Here is a 20,072-nt window from a genome sequence, read left to right as displayed (position 1 = left end):
ACTAATTTCTTCTAAATTGCTCTGAAATTATATTAATTTGGATTGTTATTACAAAATGAACCATGTTATTACATTTTTATTTTTTTTTTAATAAAAATGTGTCAAGTGCATTTTGTAATAAATTTCTCAAATTGTAATAACTTACTACATAATGTGAAAAAATTTACTGTTAAATGTGTCGACGTAGTTTATTACAAAATGCGTCAGTTTATTACATAATGCGGCTTTATTACAAGATGACGTGACATTCTCATTACATTTTGAACTTTTATTACATAATGCGGCTCAACAGAGCTCCACTCATATGTCATAAATGGAATCATAATCTAGTGGGAATCTGCCCTGTCTGTGGTTTGGAAAGTAGACATTTCACTGCAAATGACAGCCTTATTTCAGCAAACGCACTAATTTTATTTATTTATTTATTTTACTTTTTCTTTTTTTTTTTTTTGACACTTTTTATTTATAAACCTTTTAATTTTACAAAACAAGAACAAGAAAGTGAGTTCTGGGGATGACCATTATAACATAAACATGTATATAATATCAGCTGTTTTTTTTTTTAAATTAGTACCGTCATCATTTGTAAAGATTATCCATTTTCCTCCTGGAGCCACAGGGTGAAAGTCATGTGTTCCATCAGTCGAATATTTTCTACAATTGAAATGAAAAGGCTCATTGTGGGTGGTTCCTTCTGTAGCCAACATTTTGTTATGGTTTTTTTTATCTGATGTCAACAAAATCTTCAGGAGCTAAACATCATCTGAGCTGCAAACAAAAGTAGAAGGAATTTAGCTTTATGGTCTTTAATTTATAACAGAACTTAATTAAATGTGTTAAATAATGTGAATTAGGACTATTATCTATAGTTTCTATTAACCCTTTCATGCACGAATTATGAGAACCTTAATCAAGATTTTTTTTTCCTGAGTGTTTTTATTCCTCTTTAGGCATGAAAAAAAAAACAATGTGATTGAAATTTTTTTTTTTTTATGAACCTATTTTTCATGGAGTTACAAAAATGTCCACTCAGCTGGACACCATGCGTTTAATTTTTGAAGCAAAGAAACATGCATTTACTGTCATACTGTGTGAAAACTATGAAATAAATGTTTTTTTAATGTTGCTAATCTGATGTTTTCTCACATTTTAACATACTATAATAATAGTTATTGCTCACTCAAATAATATGAAAAAAACAACAAAACACAATTTAAAAAAAAAAAAAACCCAAACTGTTAATTACAGTCTAATAACAACAACTAACAACTGATTTACACTCAAATATGTTTCTGCAGATCAGGTTTATCAAGAACAGGAATTTTACAGTAACGGTATGAATTGTAGTGTATTATGGGATGGTGCATAAGTATCCACTGTGTTGGTTGATATGCAAGTAAAACAACAAAACCCATGACTATACAGGAGACCAGCTGTAGAATAACTGTCCACTGTAGTGACCACTGTGCATGAAAGGGTTAATACTGATACTTGTCATTCATGACATAAAATCCTTATCATACATCATTTGAGCAAACTGTGCAAAATATTTAGCATAATCGTAATAATCTTTTCTATTTTACCTGCATAAAAACAGCCACATGAAGCTAAAAGACATTAATATTCTTTCTAAATGTTATATATTTCTATCACTTTTAATAGATTTTAAGAAATTCAAGTTTTTTAACATGTATTTTTTGATTTCAAAAGCCTAAAAGACGAAAAAATACAGCCTTTCCATCACTAAAAAAAGCTATTACTGGGTTTAAACTGTATTAATGGAATGAAATTAATATAAATAGAAGGTAAAATTAGACGTAATTCACCTTTAATGTCATTAAAGTGAGAGTTCTAGTTTCACAGCTACTGTATTTGATAAAATGATCTTTTAGTGCGAATCATATGGTGTTTTTCTCCACTGAATATGACACACTTGTAAAACGATTTAAAGGGCTGTATTTTTTATTGATAGGCATTGAAGAAAACGACCACTTCCTGAACCCTTTTCAGCGTTAAGTAGCGTTTTGAGGCGAACAGAGCGTATTAGAAAAGAAAAGGAGGATGTCATGCTTTTCTGGTTGGGTCAGCAGTTTGAGCTTTTACTTGGAGTCTTTACTCTCCATGTAAATGTCATATATTTCCATCACTTTTAATATATTTTAATCCATTCAAGGTTTTTTTTTGTATTTTTTGGTTTAAAAAGCCTAAAAGGTGAAAAAATACAGTCTTTCTGTCGCTAAAAAAAGCTATTACTGCGCTTGAACTGTATTAATGGGATAAAATTAATAGAAATAGAAGGTAGAATTAGATGTAATTCATTGCATTAGATCTAATTCAACCTTCTATTTCTGTTCACTTAATCCCATTAATACAGTTCAAACCCAGTAATAGCTTTTTTTTAGTAATTGAAAGACTGTATATTTTCATCTTTTAAGCTTTTTAAGACAAAAAATACATGTAAAAAACTTGAATTTACCCAGTGTGGGAATCGTGCAGTGTTTTTCTCCGCTGAATATGACACACTTGTAAAATGATTTAAAGGGCTGTATTTTTTATTGATAGGCATTGAAGAAAACGACCACTTCCTGAACTGTTTTCAGAGAACTGTTTTCAAGACATCTTACCAAGATACTTTCCACTTTTTTTTTTGCTTGTATTAAGCAAAAAAAAAAATCAGGAATTAAGCAAAAAAAAAAAAAAAATCTTGAATTAAGCAAAAAAAAATCTTGAATTAAGCAAAAAATCTGGAATTAAGCAAAATTAAAAAAAAAAAAAATCTTGAATTAAGCAAAAAAAATCTTGTATTAATCAAAAAAATCTTGAATTAAGCAAAAAACAATCATGAATTAAGCAAAAAAAAATCTTGAATTAAGCAAAAAAAAAAATCTTGAATTAAGCAAAAAAAAAAAATTGAATTAACGAAAAAAAAAAAATCTTGAATTTAGCAAAAAAATCTGTAATTAAGCAAAAATTATATTGAATTCAGCAAAAGAAATTAAAAATCTTGAATTAAGCAAAAAATAATCTTGAATTCAGCAAAAAAAATCTTGAATTAAGACAAAAAAAATCTTGAATAAGGCAAAAAAAAAAAACTTGAAATTTATCTTGGTAAGATTTCTTGAAATAAGATTTTCCAGATCTCCAAATCAGTTCTTAGATCTCACTGAAAAGTTACTCTTTAGGTGATTATGTCTTATTTTAAGTGTGATGAGATGAGAAAATGAGAAAAATACATTTGGTAAGATTTACATTTTTTCCAGTGTGGGAATCGTGCGGTGTTTTTCTCCACTGAATATGACACACTTGTAAAATGATATAAAGGGCTGTATTTTTTATTGACAGCACTGAAGAAAACGACCACTTCCTGAACTCTTTTCAGCGTTAAGTAGCTGCGTTTCAGAGTTTTGAGGCGAACAGAGCGTATTAGAAAAGAAAAGGAGGATGTCATGTTTTTCTGGTTGGGTCAGCGGTTTGAGCTTTTACTTGGAGTCTTTACTCTCCATGTAAATGTCATATATTTCCATCACTTTTAATATATTTTAATAAATTCAAGTTTGTTTGTTTTTTTACATGTATTTTTGGTGTAAAAAGCCTAAAAGATGGATAAATACTGACTTTTTCTCTATATAAATAGCTATTCCTGCGCTTGAACTGTATTAATGGGATAAAATAAATAGAAATAGAAGGTAGAATTAGATGTAATTCACCTTTAATGTCATTAAAGTGAAAGTTCTACTTTCACACCTACTGTGTTTGATAAAATGATCTTTTTGTGCACTGCAAAAATCTAAATCTTACCGTGTAGTTTTCTCATTTCTTGTCAAAATATTTCTTGTCTCATCACACTTAAAATAAGACATAATCAGACCAAGAGATCTGCCAAGATACTTTCCACTTGTTCCATTGGCACATTTTTTTTTGCTTGTATTAATAAAAAAAAATCTGGAATTAAGCAAAAAAAAATCTTGAATTAAGCAAAAAATCTGGAATTAAGCAAAAAAAAAAAAGAAAAAAAATCTTGAATTAAACAAAAAATAATCTTGAATTAAGCAAAAAAAAAAATCTTGAATTAAGCAAAAAAAAAAAAATTGAATTAACGAAAAAAAAAAAATCTTGAATTTAGCAAAAAAATCTGTAATTAAGCAAAAATTATATTGAATTCAGCAAAAGAAATTAAAAATCTTGAATTAAGCAAAAAAAAATCTTGAATTCAGCAAAAAAAATCTTGAATTAAGACAAAAAAAATCTTGAATAAGGCAAAAAAAAAAAAAAACTTGAAATTTATCTTGGTAAGATTTCTTGAAATAAGATTTTCCAGATCTCCAAATCAGTTCTTAGATCTCACTGAAAAGTTACTCTTTAGGTGATTATGTCTTATTTTAAGTGTGATGAGATGAGAAAATGAGAAAAATACATTTGGTAAGATTTACATTTTTTCCAGTGTGGGAATCGTGCGGTGTTTTTCTCCACTGAATATGACACACTTGTAAAATGATATAAAGGGCTGTATTTTTTATTGACAGCACTGAAGAAAACGACCACTTCCTGAACTCTTTTCAGCGTTAAGTAGCTGCGTTTCAGAGTTTTGAGGCGAACAGAGCGTATTAGAAAAGAAAAGGAGGATGTCATGTTTTTCTGGTTGGGTCAGCGGTTTGAGCTTTTACTTGGAGTCTTTACTCTCCATGTAAATGTCATATATTTCCATCACTTTTAATATATTTTAATAAATTCAAGTTTGTTTGTTTTTTTACATGTATTTTTGGTGTAAAAAGCCTAAAAGATGGATAAATACTGACTTTTTCTCTATATAAATAGCTATTCCTGCGCTTGAACTGTATTAATGGGATAAAATAAATAGAAATAGTAGGTAGAATTAGATGTAATTCACCTTTAATGTCATTAAAGTGAAAGTTCTACTTTCACACCTACTGTGTTTGATAAAATGATCTTTTTGTGCACTGCAAAAATCTAAATCTTACCGTGTAGTTTTCTCATTTCTTGTCAAAATATTTCTTGTCTCATCACACTTAAAATAAGACATAATCAGACCAAGAGATCTGCCAAGATACTTTCCACTTGTTCCATTGGCACATTTTTTTTTGCTTGTATTAAACAAAAAAAATCTTGAATTAAGCAAAAAAAAATCTTGAATTAAGCAAAAAATCTGGAATTAAGCAAAAAAAAAAAAAAGAAAAAAAATCTTGAATTAAACAAAAAATAATCTTGAATTAAGCAAAAAAAAAAATCTTGAATTAAGCAAAAAAAAAAAAATTGAATTAACGAAAAAAAAAAAATCTTGAATTTAGCAAAAAAATCTGTAATTAAGCAAAAATTATATTGAATTCAGCAAAAGAAATTAAAAATCTTGAATTAAGCAAAAAAAAATCTTGAATTCAGCAAAAAAAATCTTGAATTAAGACAAAAAAAATCTTGAATAAGGCAAAAAAAAAAAAAAAACTTGAAATTTATCTTGGTAAGATTTCTTGAAATAAGATTTTCCAGATCTCCAAATCAGTTCTTAGATCTCACTGAAAAGTTACTCTTTAGGTGATTATGTCTTATTTTAAGTGTGATGAGATGAGAAAATGAGAAAAATACATTTGGTAAGATTTACATTTTTTCCAGTGTGGGAATCGTGCGGTGTTTTTCTCCACTGAATATGACACACTTGTAAAATGATATAAAGGGCTGTATTTTTTATTGACAGCACTGAAGAAAACGACCACTTCCTGAACTCTTTTCAGCGTTAAGTAGCTGCGTTTCAGAGTTTTGAGGCGAACAGAGCGTATTAGAAAAGAAAAGGAGGATGTCATGTTTTTCTGGTTGGGTCAGCGGTTTGAGCTTTTACTTGGAGTCTTTACTCTCCGTGTAAATTCCTTTCGAACTGTCTCACTTTCTGCCTGTCTCTTCCTCAATCACCCCCCACCCCCACCCCCCCTCCCTTTTGTCAACACACATTATAGCCAACAGACCCAGTGGCAATTTAGCCCCTCTGCCATCTGGGATCAATACGAGTCTCATCCGCAACAAGCCGGCCTGACGTTTTAATATCTGTAATTCAGACTAAGTGTTATGCTTTCTGTCCTCCCACCAGACAGCCCGCTGTTTATTCTCCCTCTGAGTGACTTAGCCCAACGACGAACGCAAACACACGTCCACGGCTCTGTAATCGCTCTCAACCGCCCTCACAACCCAGACCGTCCCCCTTCGGAAACTCCTCTTTTAAGCATCGCAGCCCGTCAAAAAAGAAGGTTTTGTTCTCGCACGAAAACTTTGACTAGTTTCCAAAGTCAGACGATAGAGTTTAGATGTAGATATCCCCTTACTGCCTGGACTTCTTTACAATTATAGTAGGAGGGAGAGTCAAAAAGTTCTCATATAAATGTAGTAAAAAAGTTTATGTATCAAAATAACAGTGATTTTTCGACATAAGCTCCATTAGAGTCGAAACACTTGCAATCTACAGTCACAGAAAAAATGATTAGACCATCAACAATCATCCAAAACAATGGTTATACAATCAAATACTAACTCCTGTGTGTATCATGTGACTAAAACAGACAGAAAAGAAAACATGGGATGTCTAAAAGCACTGTTTTTGTCAGAACAATGATGTAAGAACTGAAGTGATTTTGGTTTTTATCAAGAAAACATGGAAAAATTGATTTTGATTTGATTTAGTGATTTATTCCGAACATGCAATGAAATTTAACATACAGGGTGTATCAAAAAAAATATATATACAGGGTGGGGAAGCAAAATTTACAATGAACATTTAGTTGTTTTTTTCTCAGCAGGCACTACGTCAATTGTTTTGAAACCAAACATATATTTTTAAATAAACTTTATTGCAGACACAGGCCCATAAACCATAATAACACAACATACAGAATAAATAAAATAAAAATAAAAGAATAAAAAGGAGATTAAAAAAAAAAAAAAAAAAATCAATCATAATCATACCTAACACTATTATCCATACCTTTTCAGAAACTTTTGCCCATATGAGTAATCAGGAAAGCAAACGTCAAAGAGTGTGTGATTTGCTGAATGCACTCGTCACACCAAAGGAGATTTCAAAAATAGTTGGAGTGTCCATAAAGACTGTTTAGAATGGAAAGAAGAGAATGACTATGAGCAAAACTATTACCAGAAAGTCTGGAAGATACTATTAAAAAAGAATGGGAGAAGTTGTCACCCCAATATTTGAGGAACACTTGCGCAAGTTTCAGGAAGCGTGTGAAGGCAGTTATTGAGAAAGAAGGAGGACACATAGAATAAAAACATTTTCTATTATGTACATTTTCTTGTGGCAAATAAATTCTCATGACTTTCAATAAACTAATTGGTCATACACTGTCTTTCAATCCCTGCCTCAAAATATTGTAAATTTTGCTTCCCCATCCTGTACATTTGGAAAAATTACCCCCAGTTCCGCATTTGATCATTTTTGGAATTTTCTTGTCGGTTGGTCGGTAGGTAGGGGATTGGTGGATATTTGTCCAAATTTACAGACCCAGGTATTCATGCATGAGTGAGCAGGGGCAAATTGCATAATCCAAGTTAAAACTGGTTTGCACGAAGTAGCGGTGGGATTTAAATCTAATCAAAGGTCATGGGAGGGGCCAATGGGCATCCATGTTGTTTTCTACCAAATTGCCAGGTTACAGCGTTAACACTTTGGCCACCGTGTCCGTTTCATTTCTTTACCCATGGCAGCTGTTCCAGCCTTTCAAAGTTAATTCAACTTGTTTAGGCCTGAAAATGTCACTGAGGACAGGCCAAGTTAGGGTTAGGGTTAACCCTAAGCCTAACTTGGCCTGTCCTCAGTGACAAAAGTATTGGGACACATCATGTTTACAGCTGTAAAATGTCCTGTTGATGATGATTAGAGATAAAAACATCCATATTTCCTTAAAGTTTAATGGAAGATTTTTCTTCCTCAGTGAGATGTGAAGAAAGTAGATGATTATTTGTGATAGAAAACTATTATTTACAGTCAGAACATGAAAAATATTTTAGAAATTTATGGGTAAAACATTAAAAATCATAGTCACGGATTAAAAAAGGGAAAAAAAAAATAGCAGAATCAATGTCGAGAGAAATTAAGTAAAAAACATGTCTGAGGCATTTTAGAAGCAAAGATTGCAATTTAAACCAAACCAACCAATATAAAACTATATTATGATATTTTTAATTTTTATTGTTTTGGATCCCAGACCTGTGTTCGAAAAGAAACACATGAATCCAACGTGCCCCAATACTTTTGTCCACATAGTGTGTATTTAATCCATAAAAATCACTCTATCCAAGTACATTTTACTCCATCTTAATCCTAAAATTAAACTAAAGCACCCCAGGTAGAATATCCATATAGTTTATAAACAACATTTCCTTTTTTGTCACTATTGTTTTGGATCCCAGACCCCTGTTAGAAAAGAAACACCTCAGTTCAACGTGTCCCAATACTTTTGTCCATATAGTGTGTATTTAATCCATAAAAATGACTATTTCCAAGTACATTCTACTCCATTTTAATCCTAAAATTAAACTAAAGCACCCCAAGTAGAATATCCATATAGTTTATAAACAACATTTCCTTTTTTGTCATTATTGTTTTGGATCCCAGACCCCTGTTAGAAAAGAAACACCTCAGTTCAACGTGTCCCAATACTTTTGTCCATATAGTGTGTATTTAATCCATAAAAATCACTCTATCCAAGTACATTCTACTCCATTTTAATCCTAAAATTAAACTAAAGCACCCCAAGTAGAATATCCATATAGTTTATAAACAACATTTCCTTTTTTGTCATTATTGTTTTGGATCCCAGACCCCTGTTAGAAAAGAAACACCTCAATCCAACGTGTCCCAATACTTTTGTCCATATAGTGTATATTTAATCCATAAAAATGACTCTATCCAAGTACATTTTACTTCATTTTAATACTAAGGTTAACCTAAAGCACCACAAGTTTTCCAACCTTCCCTTCTTATTATTGGTCGTCCAGGTAGAATATCTATATAGTTAATAAATAACAACATTTCCTTTTTTGTCATTATTGTTTTGTATCCCAGACCCCTGTTAGAAAAGAAACACCTGAATTCAACATGTCCCAATACTTTTGTCCATATAGTGTATATTTAATCCATAAAAATCACTCTATCCAAGTACATTTTACTCCATTTTAATCCCAAGGTTAACGTAAAGCACACCAAATAGAATATCCATATAGTTTAGAAACAACATTTCCTATTTTGTCATTATTGTTTTGGATCCCAGACCCCTGTTAGAAAAGAAACATCTCAATTCAACATGTCCCTTTACTTTTGTCCATATAGTGTATATTTAATCCATAAAAATGACTCTATCCAAGTACATTTTACTTCATTTTAATACTAAGGTTAACCTAAAGCACCACAAGTTTTCCAACCTTCCCTTCTTATTATTGGTCGTCCAGGTAGAATATCTATATAGTTAATAAATAACAACATTTCCTTTTTTGTCATTATTGTTTTGTATCCCAGACCCCTGTTAGAAAAGAAACACCTGAATTCAACATGTCCCAATACTTTTGTCCATATAGTGTATATTTAATCCATAAAAATGACTCTATCCAAGTACATTTTACTCCATTTTAATCCCAAGGTTAACGTAAAGCACACCAAATAGAATATCCATATAGTTTAGAAACAACATTTCCTATTTTGTCATTATTGTTTTGGATCCCAGACCCCTGTTAGAAAAGAAACATCTCAATTCAACATGTCCCTTTACTTTTGTCCATATAGTGTATATTTAATCCATAAAAATCACTCTATCCAAGTACATTTTACTCCATTTTAATCCTAAAATTAAACTAAAGCACCCCAGGTAGAATATCCATATAGTTTATAAACAACATTTCCTTTTTTGTCATTATTGTTTTGGATCCCAGACCCCTGTTAGAAAAGAAACACCTCAGTTCAACGTGTCCCATTACTTTTGTCCACATAGTTTACATATATTCACAGTGGGTTGAGCAGCGCCTCATTACAAAAACAGAGCAGAATTCACGACAATAGTCTACAGGGGGATATGTTTCCAGAGCTGCAGAGCTGAGGAGGTATCTGTCTCCTCAGAACCACAAATCAGGTCCTAATGAGGGCTGGATTTGGGGCCTGGGTCTCGCCTTAAGTTGTATGGTTTGGACGGAGCTGCAGTTGGAGCTGGATCCCCGTCTGGGCTCCGTTGGCTGGCAGTCGGGACCCCGAGGGGGACTCAGGTTGAGGCATTTATCTAGGAGATCCACTGATGATGGAGCTCTTCCCCCATCCACCCGCTGTACCCAGACCCCCAGCCCGCTAACACAAACAGCCGCCTGACGTGTTTAGACTAAATGACAGAACCCAGGGCCCCCCATGTCAGAGCTACGCTTCTTTCCCCGTTCGCAGGCATGGACTTTTTCCCCACCAACCAGTTTGGCAATTTGATTATGGTGATATTTAATCTAGATTGAAAGAGGAGAAGTTTTTTTTTTTCTTCCTCCTCCTCCTCCTCCTCTTCTTCCTCACCACTACCACCAAAGTCCGACCCCCCCCCACCCACCCACTGTGTGTGACCCAATCCTGTCCCTGTACACCCCTTCCCAGAGGTAATGCTGTCTGGTTTGATAAATGTCCAGTGTGTGGCAAAAAAAATGGAAGGGGTAAATTTGCCGTCCCAGAGGAAATGATATCATGAGCCATGACATCGTGGTCTGGGGGTGATGGAGGGGTTGAGGGGGGAGGGTTTTTGGGGGGGGCGCTGGCTGGAAAATGTACAGATGGCAGGTCCTAATGGTGGCGTGTTGATAGGCTGTTTGCAGATCAGCCATCTTCTTCCTTCATTCACTCACACAACAGACTGGTCTCAAGAAATGGTATGCCATGGCAGTTCTTATGGCATTCGGCCTCATATACCTGCGCATTTTTGACCTTTTGCGTGTTATTCAGCATCATTTGATCACGTGTAATTTTACGTGAAGATCTCCAGTTCACATAACCCTAACTTTAACCCTTGGTGTGTCGTATTTGACGCTAACAACAGCATGAACATACAGGGTGGGGAAGCAAAATTTACAATATTTTGAGGCAGGGATTGAAAGACAGTGTATGACCAATTAGTTTATTGAAAGTCATGAGAATTTATTTGCCACAAGAAAATTAACATCATAGAAAATGTTTTTATTCTATGTGTCCTCCTTCTTTCTCAATAACTGCCTTCACACGCTTCCTGAAACTTGCGCAAGTGTTCCTCAAATATTCGGGTGACAACTTCTCCCATTCTTCTTTAATAGTATCTTCCAGACTTTCTGGTAATAGTTTTGCTCATAGTCATTCTCTTCTTTCCATTATAAAATCTCCTTTGGTGTGACGAGTGCATTCAGCAAATCACACACTCTTTGACGTTTGCTTTCCTGATTACTCATATGGGCAAAAGTTTCTGAAAAGGGATGGATAATAGTGTTAGGTATGATTATGACATCAATATATGTTTGGTGCCTGCTGAGAAAAAACAACTAAATGTTCATTGTAAATTTTGCTTCCCCACCCTGTACATGTGGAAAGTTTCTAATACGTACAGATAACCCTGTAAAGCCTGAACCATTAAATCATTAACAGAAAGTTCCAGTTCTTTGAAACTGGAGCCTTTTTGGGTCCCTCTGGACAACCAAAAAAAAAGTTTTAAATATCAATTTCCGTGTATGAGTTTCAATTTTGTATCATATTTGATACATTGGGTCTCAGTGCACAAATATTATTATTTTTGAACAAACAAAAAGATGTTTTGTTTTGGGGTTTTTTTGCGATCAAATTTAAATTTTTATTTTCATTTACATTTAACAAATGAAGATCCAACAGAGGTATTTCAGTGGATACAGTATTACTGGAATGGATTCTCAGTGCAAGAATACCAACAGTGGAAACAAGACAGAAGAACATGTCATGGGATACCACAGAACACAGTGATAGTATGATGATAATAAAAGAAAAGAAAAGTAAGGTTGATTACACACACAAAAAAAAAAAAAAAAAACCTAGAAAAGCACTCAGACAGCGTAGACTTCCGCCAAGGCAGATCACCCCCCCTTCACCACCAAAATTTAATCATTTGTTCCTTGTGCCAGTATCAACATTTCCTGAAAATTCCATCAAAATCCATCCATAACTTTTTGAGTTATCTTGCACACAGACAAACAAACAGACAAACCCTGATGAAAACATAACCTCCTTGGTGGAGATAATTAAAACTAAGAAAAAAAATGCATATATAACGTACAAAATATACACACATACACACAAAACATACAAACACATAGAGACACAAAAACATAATATAACACAAACAAATTGCTAATTTTTTTTTCAAAATTGTCACAGTTCTGCCTCCCTCCTCATTAATGACAGTCTTGTAGTGTCACTGGAAAGGCCTCTGGTCAATGAATTCCTCCCCCTGGTGGATTATCTGTGTATTACATGTATCTAATTATTTACATCACGTTTTTCAAGAAAAATAATATCACAGTGATCATGTAGAGGGCTTCAGAAGTCATGTATTAAATATGATACATTTGGCGTTATAGGGTTAAAAGTGTATATTTACGTGGGTCATGATATCCCGTTGCACATAAAGTCCGTTCCAGAGCGTAGAGGAGCCGGTCTGAGGCCGGACATGTCCTGTTCTGTTTCTGACCAGACCCTCTATTAATCATGGGCTTCGTGCTCGGGGCAGACTGTCAGCGCCCGTGTTGTTTGTGTGGACGCCAGAGTCGGACTTCGAGCACCGTCAACACATTATTTATACTTGGCTCTCCGCTTGTGAGGAGTCGTGTTTTCACATGGTCAGGAAACGTGGACAGAGCGGGCACAGCGCCTGGAGGATAAACAAAAACGAGTCCTTCTCACTTTTATCTTCCCTCTGGTTCGGTAAATATTAAAGACGACACCCAGCTGATTTTAATTTGTGAATAAGGTCAAGAGGAATTGTAATGGACAGCAAAATATTTACAATGTAAGACAGAAAACTGTCTCTGGTCTGGGTGTATTTACAGAAAAACTGCACAAAAAGGAACAGCAGGTCTTCTGTTGTGAGGGTTTATGTAAATATATGAAGTGTATGTGTGATGAGGTCGGTTTAACTCCACAGTGGCACGTTTAACAGATAAAATGTCATTATTGTACATTTTTAGACAGATACACTTTATGGCTTAGATTTTGGCCCAATCCCAATTCACTCCTTGGCCCCTTCCCCCTCTATTTTGCACATTCTCGTGAAGGGGTAGGGGTGTCCCGATTGTTGATGAGTCAGAGGGGAAGGGCTAAGGGGGAGGGGCTGTTTAGCCCTCGAAACTGAGACTTTTCAGGACAACACTACAAATGGAGGGGTGTGAGCAGGGGGGAATCAACCCCCCCTCTGTTTTTTACATCCCTACTTCTGCTCAATGAATATCATCCTGGGGGGGGGGGGACAAACCAGTTGAAATAAGAGGCAAGTTGTGACAGTTTTCTTCCACCTATATCGTACATTACTGGCACTAACGTTCACCTGAACTGAACTGCCCCAGTCTCAGAAATCACCAACAGCCCATAGAAAAGTGGAGGGGGTCCAGTGGGTACAGGTTAGCAGTTGTGAAAACTTCTTGTAAGATTCGCTGTATAATAGAGGATAGAACTGGGAGTTGGACATTGAAAGTATGTGAAGTTTGACTTTCGTTTCACGCTAGCATTAGTTACATTAGTTATGGACCGCACCCCCACGTATATACCTCCACCCCACCCCACTCCAACAAAACAAACCAAAAACCCCCCCCCACACACACACACACCCTCTGTTTTTTTGACAAATTGCACCCTGCGTATAAGAAATCTCCCATAATTCTGTTCGAATCATCGGCAAGATGGAGGTAAACAGCAAAAAAGTGCAGCAATGTGACGCAAGAAACACACAAATGTACGCATTTTCTTCGTAAACAACTTAATCTTTTGATCGACTGTTTAATGCCGTTTCAATTTGTTATCGATCGAATTTCTGGAGTTTGGGGTTTATGGTTGCAAAAAAAATGCCCAAAGTGCACGTAATGGCATGGAGAATTCTTTCAGAAACAAAGTTGCCGCATCTGTTTATTGCGGCATCGATGACTGCTGATGATGTAACAGGTCTGGAAAAGTTGGACCATTTCGTAGGAGAATGTGTCAACCCCTACCCCTTGCAACTCCATTTTAAGGGGTAGTGCCAAGTGCAAGGGCCAAGAGGTAGGGGTAAGGGTAAGGGGGAGGGGCCAATGGGTGAATGGGGACTGGGCCTAAGACTCCTCCTGGTTCTCCTCCTGCAGATCAGACCAAGCTGAGGAGGAGCGTCCACCGAGCCACAGTTTGTCCAACTCCAAGTTGGGTCTCCAGGGCCTGGAGGAAGAAGAGGAGGAGGTGGAGGGCGACGATGAGGAGGAGGAGGAAGGCAGCCTGACGGAGAAGTCTCACGATGAAGCGCCCGAGTCCCCGTCTCCGGTCACGACAGGAGCGTATGAGGAGGATGAGGAGGAGGAAGAGGCGGCTCCATTAGCAATGAGCTACGAACACACTCGCAGGTATTTACTCCGATAAACGTATAAAAGCTCGCATTTGGACCATCTGTCTTAAAGCAGGAGACATGATGTTCACCTTTAACCCTTTATAGGTCTGGAATTCAAGATTTCAACCTAAGTGTGTTATTGGAGGACATAACAAGACTTTATTCGTTTTGTGAAATTTTTCAAAATGTGTTATTGTTATGTCGAAAATCAAGGTTAATGAAGTTACCATATTTGGTTCCTTACCCATAAGTGGTAAAAAAAAAAATAATAATTCAAGAAGTATATATATATATATATATATATAAAAATTAGAGCTACAACCGATTAATGGATTAGGTGCTTGAAGCGAATGCAAAAATTCACGATTCGATTAATCAACTCGAATTATTTGAAGGGAAATATTCTATTGCAGTTTTCCTGAAGCTCCTTTGTGCATCACAATAAGCGTCCGTGTGAAACACAACAGTGGAACCAATGTTTAACAGCAGAGAACTGAAGGAAACAAAGCTTTGATTCAGGAGAATTGTGGTTGAATGATTTTTTTTTTGATCACTTTGAGTCGATTAATCATTTCAGCTCTAATAAAAATAGAAGAAAAGCTCATGTAAGATGAAAGGAACTTGTATTTTAGAACTGTTGCTGTCACAAAAATAGTTACTTGCCTGATAAAGGGTTACATCCTCAGTTTGTGAGTGAAAATATCCTGAACAGTTCATCTGAGGTTAATTTGCAGCTTCAGCATCGTCCAGAGTCTTGTTTTTTTAAAAACTACTAAATTATCTTTGTTTCCAGGACTGTTTCCATCCTGAGCTGCAGCGGAAAGATTCAGATAAAGAAAAAAAAAATGATTACAGGGCAGTAAAAAGACTAATGTAACAGAGTCTTTACACAAATATCTGATGGCACAGATTTACTTCCATACTGTTGCCTTCCCTTTGGGGGGTTGAGTAATAAATCCAATGAATAATACAACTAATTACATTAAAAAGATGGGAGTAATTCAATTCCTTAAAAACAATCCTTCATTTTCAAAAAAAAACAAATAAAAATCAAGTAGTAATAAGTTCAAATCCTGTAAAGTGAAGAGTAAAAACATTACTAGTAAGAATATGGGTAGTTTAAAAGCTAGTCCTTAGGCAAGGGGGAACAAAACAAATAAAAAAATATTATAAATAAGAAGAAGAAATGATAATACGAAAAGAAAAAAGAAAAAAGAAAAGGGCTCAGGGGTTATTAATCGTAGCAGATTTCTTATTTAACAGTTGTTACTATATGTTAATACACCACAAAATACTACCTTTACATTCTTATTTGTCCGACTGTCAGTAACACATACTCCTGTTTATCGTGTATTTGTTCATGCTGTTAGTTTTCGTAGTCAGTGTTAACGTTTCGTTATGTTAAAGGTCGGGTAGGAGACCCTGGAAAAACAGTTGGAGCAAGCTACATTTAGAAAATACACAACTGAAAAGTCCAAACCCCTTTCTTCAGAGTTCCCCTGAAGCCACGCCTCCAGAGTACTCGCAGAGGGGGGCGGGACAAATGGCAGTTGAGTTTGATAGACATGTCACCATCCAATCATTTCGATGGGTCGCTTAAAACGATTGGATGGTGTTTTTTCAGTCCTGTCCGTTCCACAGGTGACTACATTTGTTTATTTTGTGTTATGATTGGAGTATGAAGGGGATTTTAAGCAATATAGTTAGGGGTGTTAGAAAATATCGGTTCTGCAATATATCACGATATTTCATTTCACAATACTGTATCGATATTAAAAATTACTGTATCGATATTTTTAGGTATTTATTCAAATGCAGATATGGCGGAGGTTCATTTTTGTTTTTTGCTTTTCTTTATTTTTTATATCTTATTTATTATTATTTAACATTGTTTTGTTAAATAATGGTTGTTTGACGCATCCTAAAACCACTTTTTACTGTCTGAGAGGCAGATGTTAGTTCCTTTGTTGGGATTGAACTAAAATAATGTTCTGATGTTAGTTCTGAACTAATAGAATATGAACATTTGAACAGGATCTTAAAATTTTATGTCTGTAAAACATCATTTAAGTTTGAACACAGGAACATTTTGTGACATAGCATCAGATCCTGTTGGGATCAAATAAAAATGTGTTTATTATTAGTGCATATTTCTGGTGTAGTTCAATTCTTCCAGGAAATAATCATTTTTTGGAAAGAAACAAACAAAGAATTGACTTTTTAACAGTATCGTGATATATCGTGATATATTGTATCATGATCGTAATATTGTGATTTGTATCGTATCGCCAGATTCTTGCCAATATACAGCCCTAAATATAGTAAAAAAAAAAAAAAAAAAAAAAAAAAAGCTCCAGGAAAACATCTCCTACCCCACCTTTAAGGCCAAATCCTGCTCTTTACTCTTTTTTTTTCACTTCTTTTCCTTCTCGTCGTTCCTTCCTTCTGCTGTTCTATCCAAACTTACTAATGCTTCTTCTTTTCTCTTCATACAAACACCATCCCTTTACTGTTTCCGTCCCTTTCATTACATTAACTCTCCCTCCACCTTTCCATTAATTTATCCTTCCACACTGTCGTACCTCCACCGTCCATCCGTCCGTCCATCCGTCCATCCCTCGGTGTGCAGGTGTATAGAGGAGGAGGGCTCTCTCTTGGACCTGGAGGGTCTGCCCAGCTTTCCCAAGAGCCTGGACGGGTTACGTAAAGCAGCCAGCGAAGAGCAGCCCTTTGACGTTAAAGACATATTTAACACTTCACTAGAGTCGGAGGCGTTGAAAGAGACATTGTACAGACAGGCTAAAACACAGGTATGTGACCGAGAAAGAAGGAAAGAAGGAAAGGCAGGTTTATTTCTATAGCACATTTCATGTACAAGACAATTCAAAGAACTTTACATCAAACATTAAAAACATTACAGCAGGAAAGCAATAAAAAGTATAGGCATGAGAAAAGAAAGAAGAGACAGTCCAAACAGATAAAGATGAAGTAGAATCTGTGAATTTGATGAAGGTGCAGCTGAAGACCACCTCGTCCACCGTCGTCTCCTCTTCCTTCACCTACTAACATTAACTTCTGCTGCTTCTACCTCTGTCTGACCTTTGAACCCTTTAAAACACACTGACTCATAAACCCTTAAAGGAGTGATATTTGGCTTTTTTCAAATGGAATTTTTAGATGATCTACTGATTCTGATAATGATGCAGAATCATCCAAACTGTCAGAATAAGACTTGAATGATCAACTGTCATTTAAAGGGCTCATATTTCTCTAATCCCACTTTTATTAGTCTGTGGTTCATTTATTTGTGTATTTGGACCCTAATAGTTCAGACAGTTTGAATTTGAACCTTCCAGCTGCTGCACAGCTATCGTTATATTCATTTGGGCAAAAATCGAGTGGATTTCTACAACCTGTTTGAATTCCTGCTAAATTTGTTACGTTTTATAAGTAGTTATGTCATGACATTTGCTCATATAAGGTCAAGACTTCTGATGAACATTTCTCCGAGTACGACATAATTGTTTATCAGCAGCAGCGGTTGTAGTAAAAACTGAAAATATGTTCAAACTTGGAGTCGATTACCTAAAATGTTCAGTTGTTGGTTGAATGGGACAGAGCAGCACAGCCGACAACCTGGAGGAGGCGGAGCCTGAAGTGGCTCATGTGCATTTAAAGGGCCAGCGCTCCAAACCACCTTTCTGGTGTCATTCCTCAGAAATAGGGTTGAAGATGGACCTGTGGAGTTGAATGAATGAAGAATTCAGACCCAAGCAGAGCATTTACAGTTTATGTAGACCACAGGGAAATGTTGGAAAAGGAAGAATTCCATTTAAAAAAGCAAAATATCACTCCTTTAACCTCCTCAGACTCAGCAATGCCTTTTTGCCCTCTGTAGGGGACAAAAGTTTCACAGTTTTACTTAAAAAATGCTGCCCATTGCAAAGGACATTCCATTTAAAAATAAATAAATAGAAATAATTCTAAAAATATATCTGAAGAAACGGTTGCATTATTCCAGTGTTCTTCAATCTTAGGGTCAGGACCCCACGTGGGGTCGCCTGGAATTCCAATGGGGGGGCTGGAAATTTCCAGTAACTGAAGAAAAACGAATTTATATATATATATATATATATATATATATATATATATATATATATATATATATATATATATATATATATGTATAGAGAGAGAGAGACAGAGAGGATCCCAATCCATAAAAGACATGACAAACTGTGAGTCTGAAACTGAAGCACTGTGGTTCTGTTTATCTGTCAAATGTTCATTGTGGTCGGTTTCAGATGCTGCAGCTCTTTCATAATTCATAGTTTGAGTTCTTGTTTGTTCAGTATTAACTGTCAGCCTTGTAAATCCAAGCTGGACTGACTGTACATATCCTGACCAAGGAAAATACATTTCTCTTTGTGCAGTAATCTACACCTGGCTTTTCTGCCTCCGTCCATAATAATATACATTATATAGACTAAATGTGGTCTAAAATTAATGTTTATTTGCAACATAGTATAGCAAACTATTACATGATAAAAAAAAAAAAAATGTAATTTTAGAAAAAAAAAAAAGGCTCCGTTTTGAATGTCTGGGGTCACCAGAAATTTCTGATGTTAAAATGGGGTCTTGGGCCAAAAAAGGTTGGGAACCACTGTATTATTCCGTTTTCAATGAAGACAGTTGCTTAAAGCTAAAACTTTCCTTTTCCTGGGTCTCAGGAAGTTAAAGGAATCTTTGTCGATGTAAACATTATTATTATGTCATTTGACTTTTTTCGCTGTTATTATTTTGCTGATCCGGCCTTTTTGAGATCACATTGGGCTGAACTCATATGACTTTGACCCCCCCACTCTAGTTTAAACTCCCTTCTTCTTCTTCTTCTTCTTCTTGTCTTTCAGGCTTATGCAATGATGCTGTCTCTGTCTGAGAACAACCCTTTGCACGTGCCCTCCCAGAACTCTCTGGACGCTTGGCTGAGCATGGGAGGTGGACCGTCCGAGACGAGCAGCTTTCACCCACTCAACCACATCTAGAAGCAGAGAGGAAGAGGAAGAGGGAGGAAGAGGAGGAGGAGGAGCAGGAGGAGGAACTTTAGTTTTGCAAATGGATAGAAACTGAAAAAGAAGCTGAGTGGACATGAGTAGTGGACAGACGTGGAGCAGAATTCAACATCACATACATTCAAGACTGAAAGAGTGTGTTTGTGATGAAGAGCAGCAACAAAAAAACAGAAAGGAGGAGGAGGAGGAGGAAAGGGGAGGGGGGATGTTTCCTCCCCAGGCGAGGGTGGGGGTCTTGCAAGACTCTGTCAAAGAGAAAGCACTGCTCAGCCCCTGTTGATGTGAAGGACGTGATGAACCCAACATTACTCCGATCCTCCCCGAGTCCACGTGGACCCAGCTTCACAGAGTCCACGTGGACCCAGCTTCACAGAGTCCACGTGGACCCAGCTTCACAGAGACTCATGAA

At 35.6% G+C, this 20,072-nt stretch overlaps 1 protein-coding gene across 5 annotated transcripts in view; it reads left to right on the top strand.

Annotated features, from left to right (window-relative positions):
• LOC115422366 (PR domain containing 16) overlaps positions 1 to 19,826 on the top strand; it is a 486,977-nt gene extending 467,151 nt beyond the window's left edge. For 4 of the 5 annotated variants that reach the window (XM_030138664.1, XM_030138666.1, XM_030138665.1 and 1 more), the window contains exons 15-16: positions 14,356 to 14,607; positions 19,502 to 19,641. In XM_030138664.1, the coding sequence (XP_029994524.1) occupies positions 14,356 to 14,607; positions 19,502 to 19,514 (265 nt within the window). In that variant the 3' untranslated portion in view covers positions 19,515 to 19,641. Of the gene's footprint in view, positions 1 to 14,355; positions 14,608 to 17,220; positions 17,402 to 19,501 lie in introns of all 5 variants that reach the window. The other variant, XM_030138668.1, reaches the window with a different exon arrangement.
• Positions 19,827 to 20,072: the final 246 nt, after the last annotated feature.

The sequence above is a fragment of the Sphaeramia orbicularis genome, chromosome 7 (genome assembly GCF_902148855.1).
Source record: "Sphaeramia orbicularis chromosome 7, fSphaOr1.1, whole genome shotgun sequence".
Taxonomy (NCBI): Eukaryota; Metazoa; Chordata; class Actinopteri; order Kurtiformes; family Apogonidae; genus Sphaeramia; species Sphaeramia orbicularis.
The sequence above is the reverse complement of the archived record's forward strand: the minus strand, read 5'-3'. Positions and strand labels throughout refer to the sequence as shown.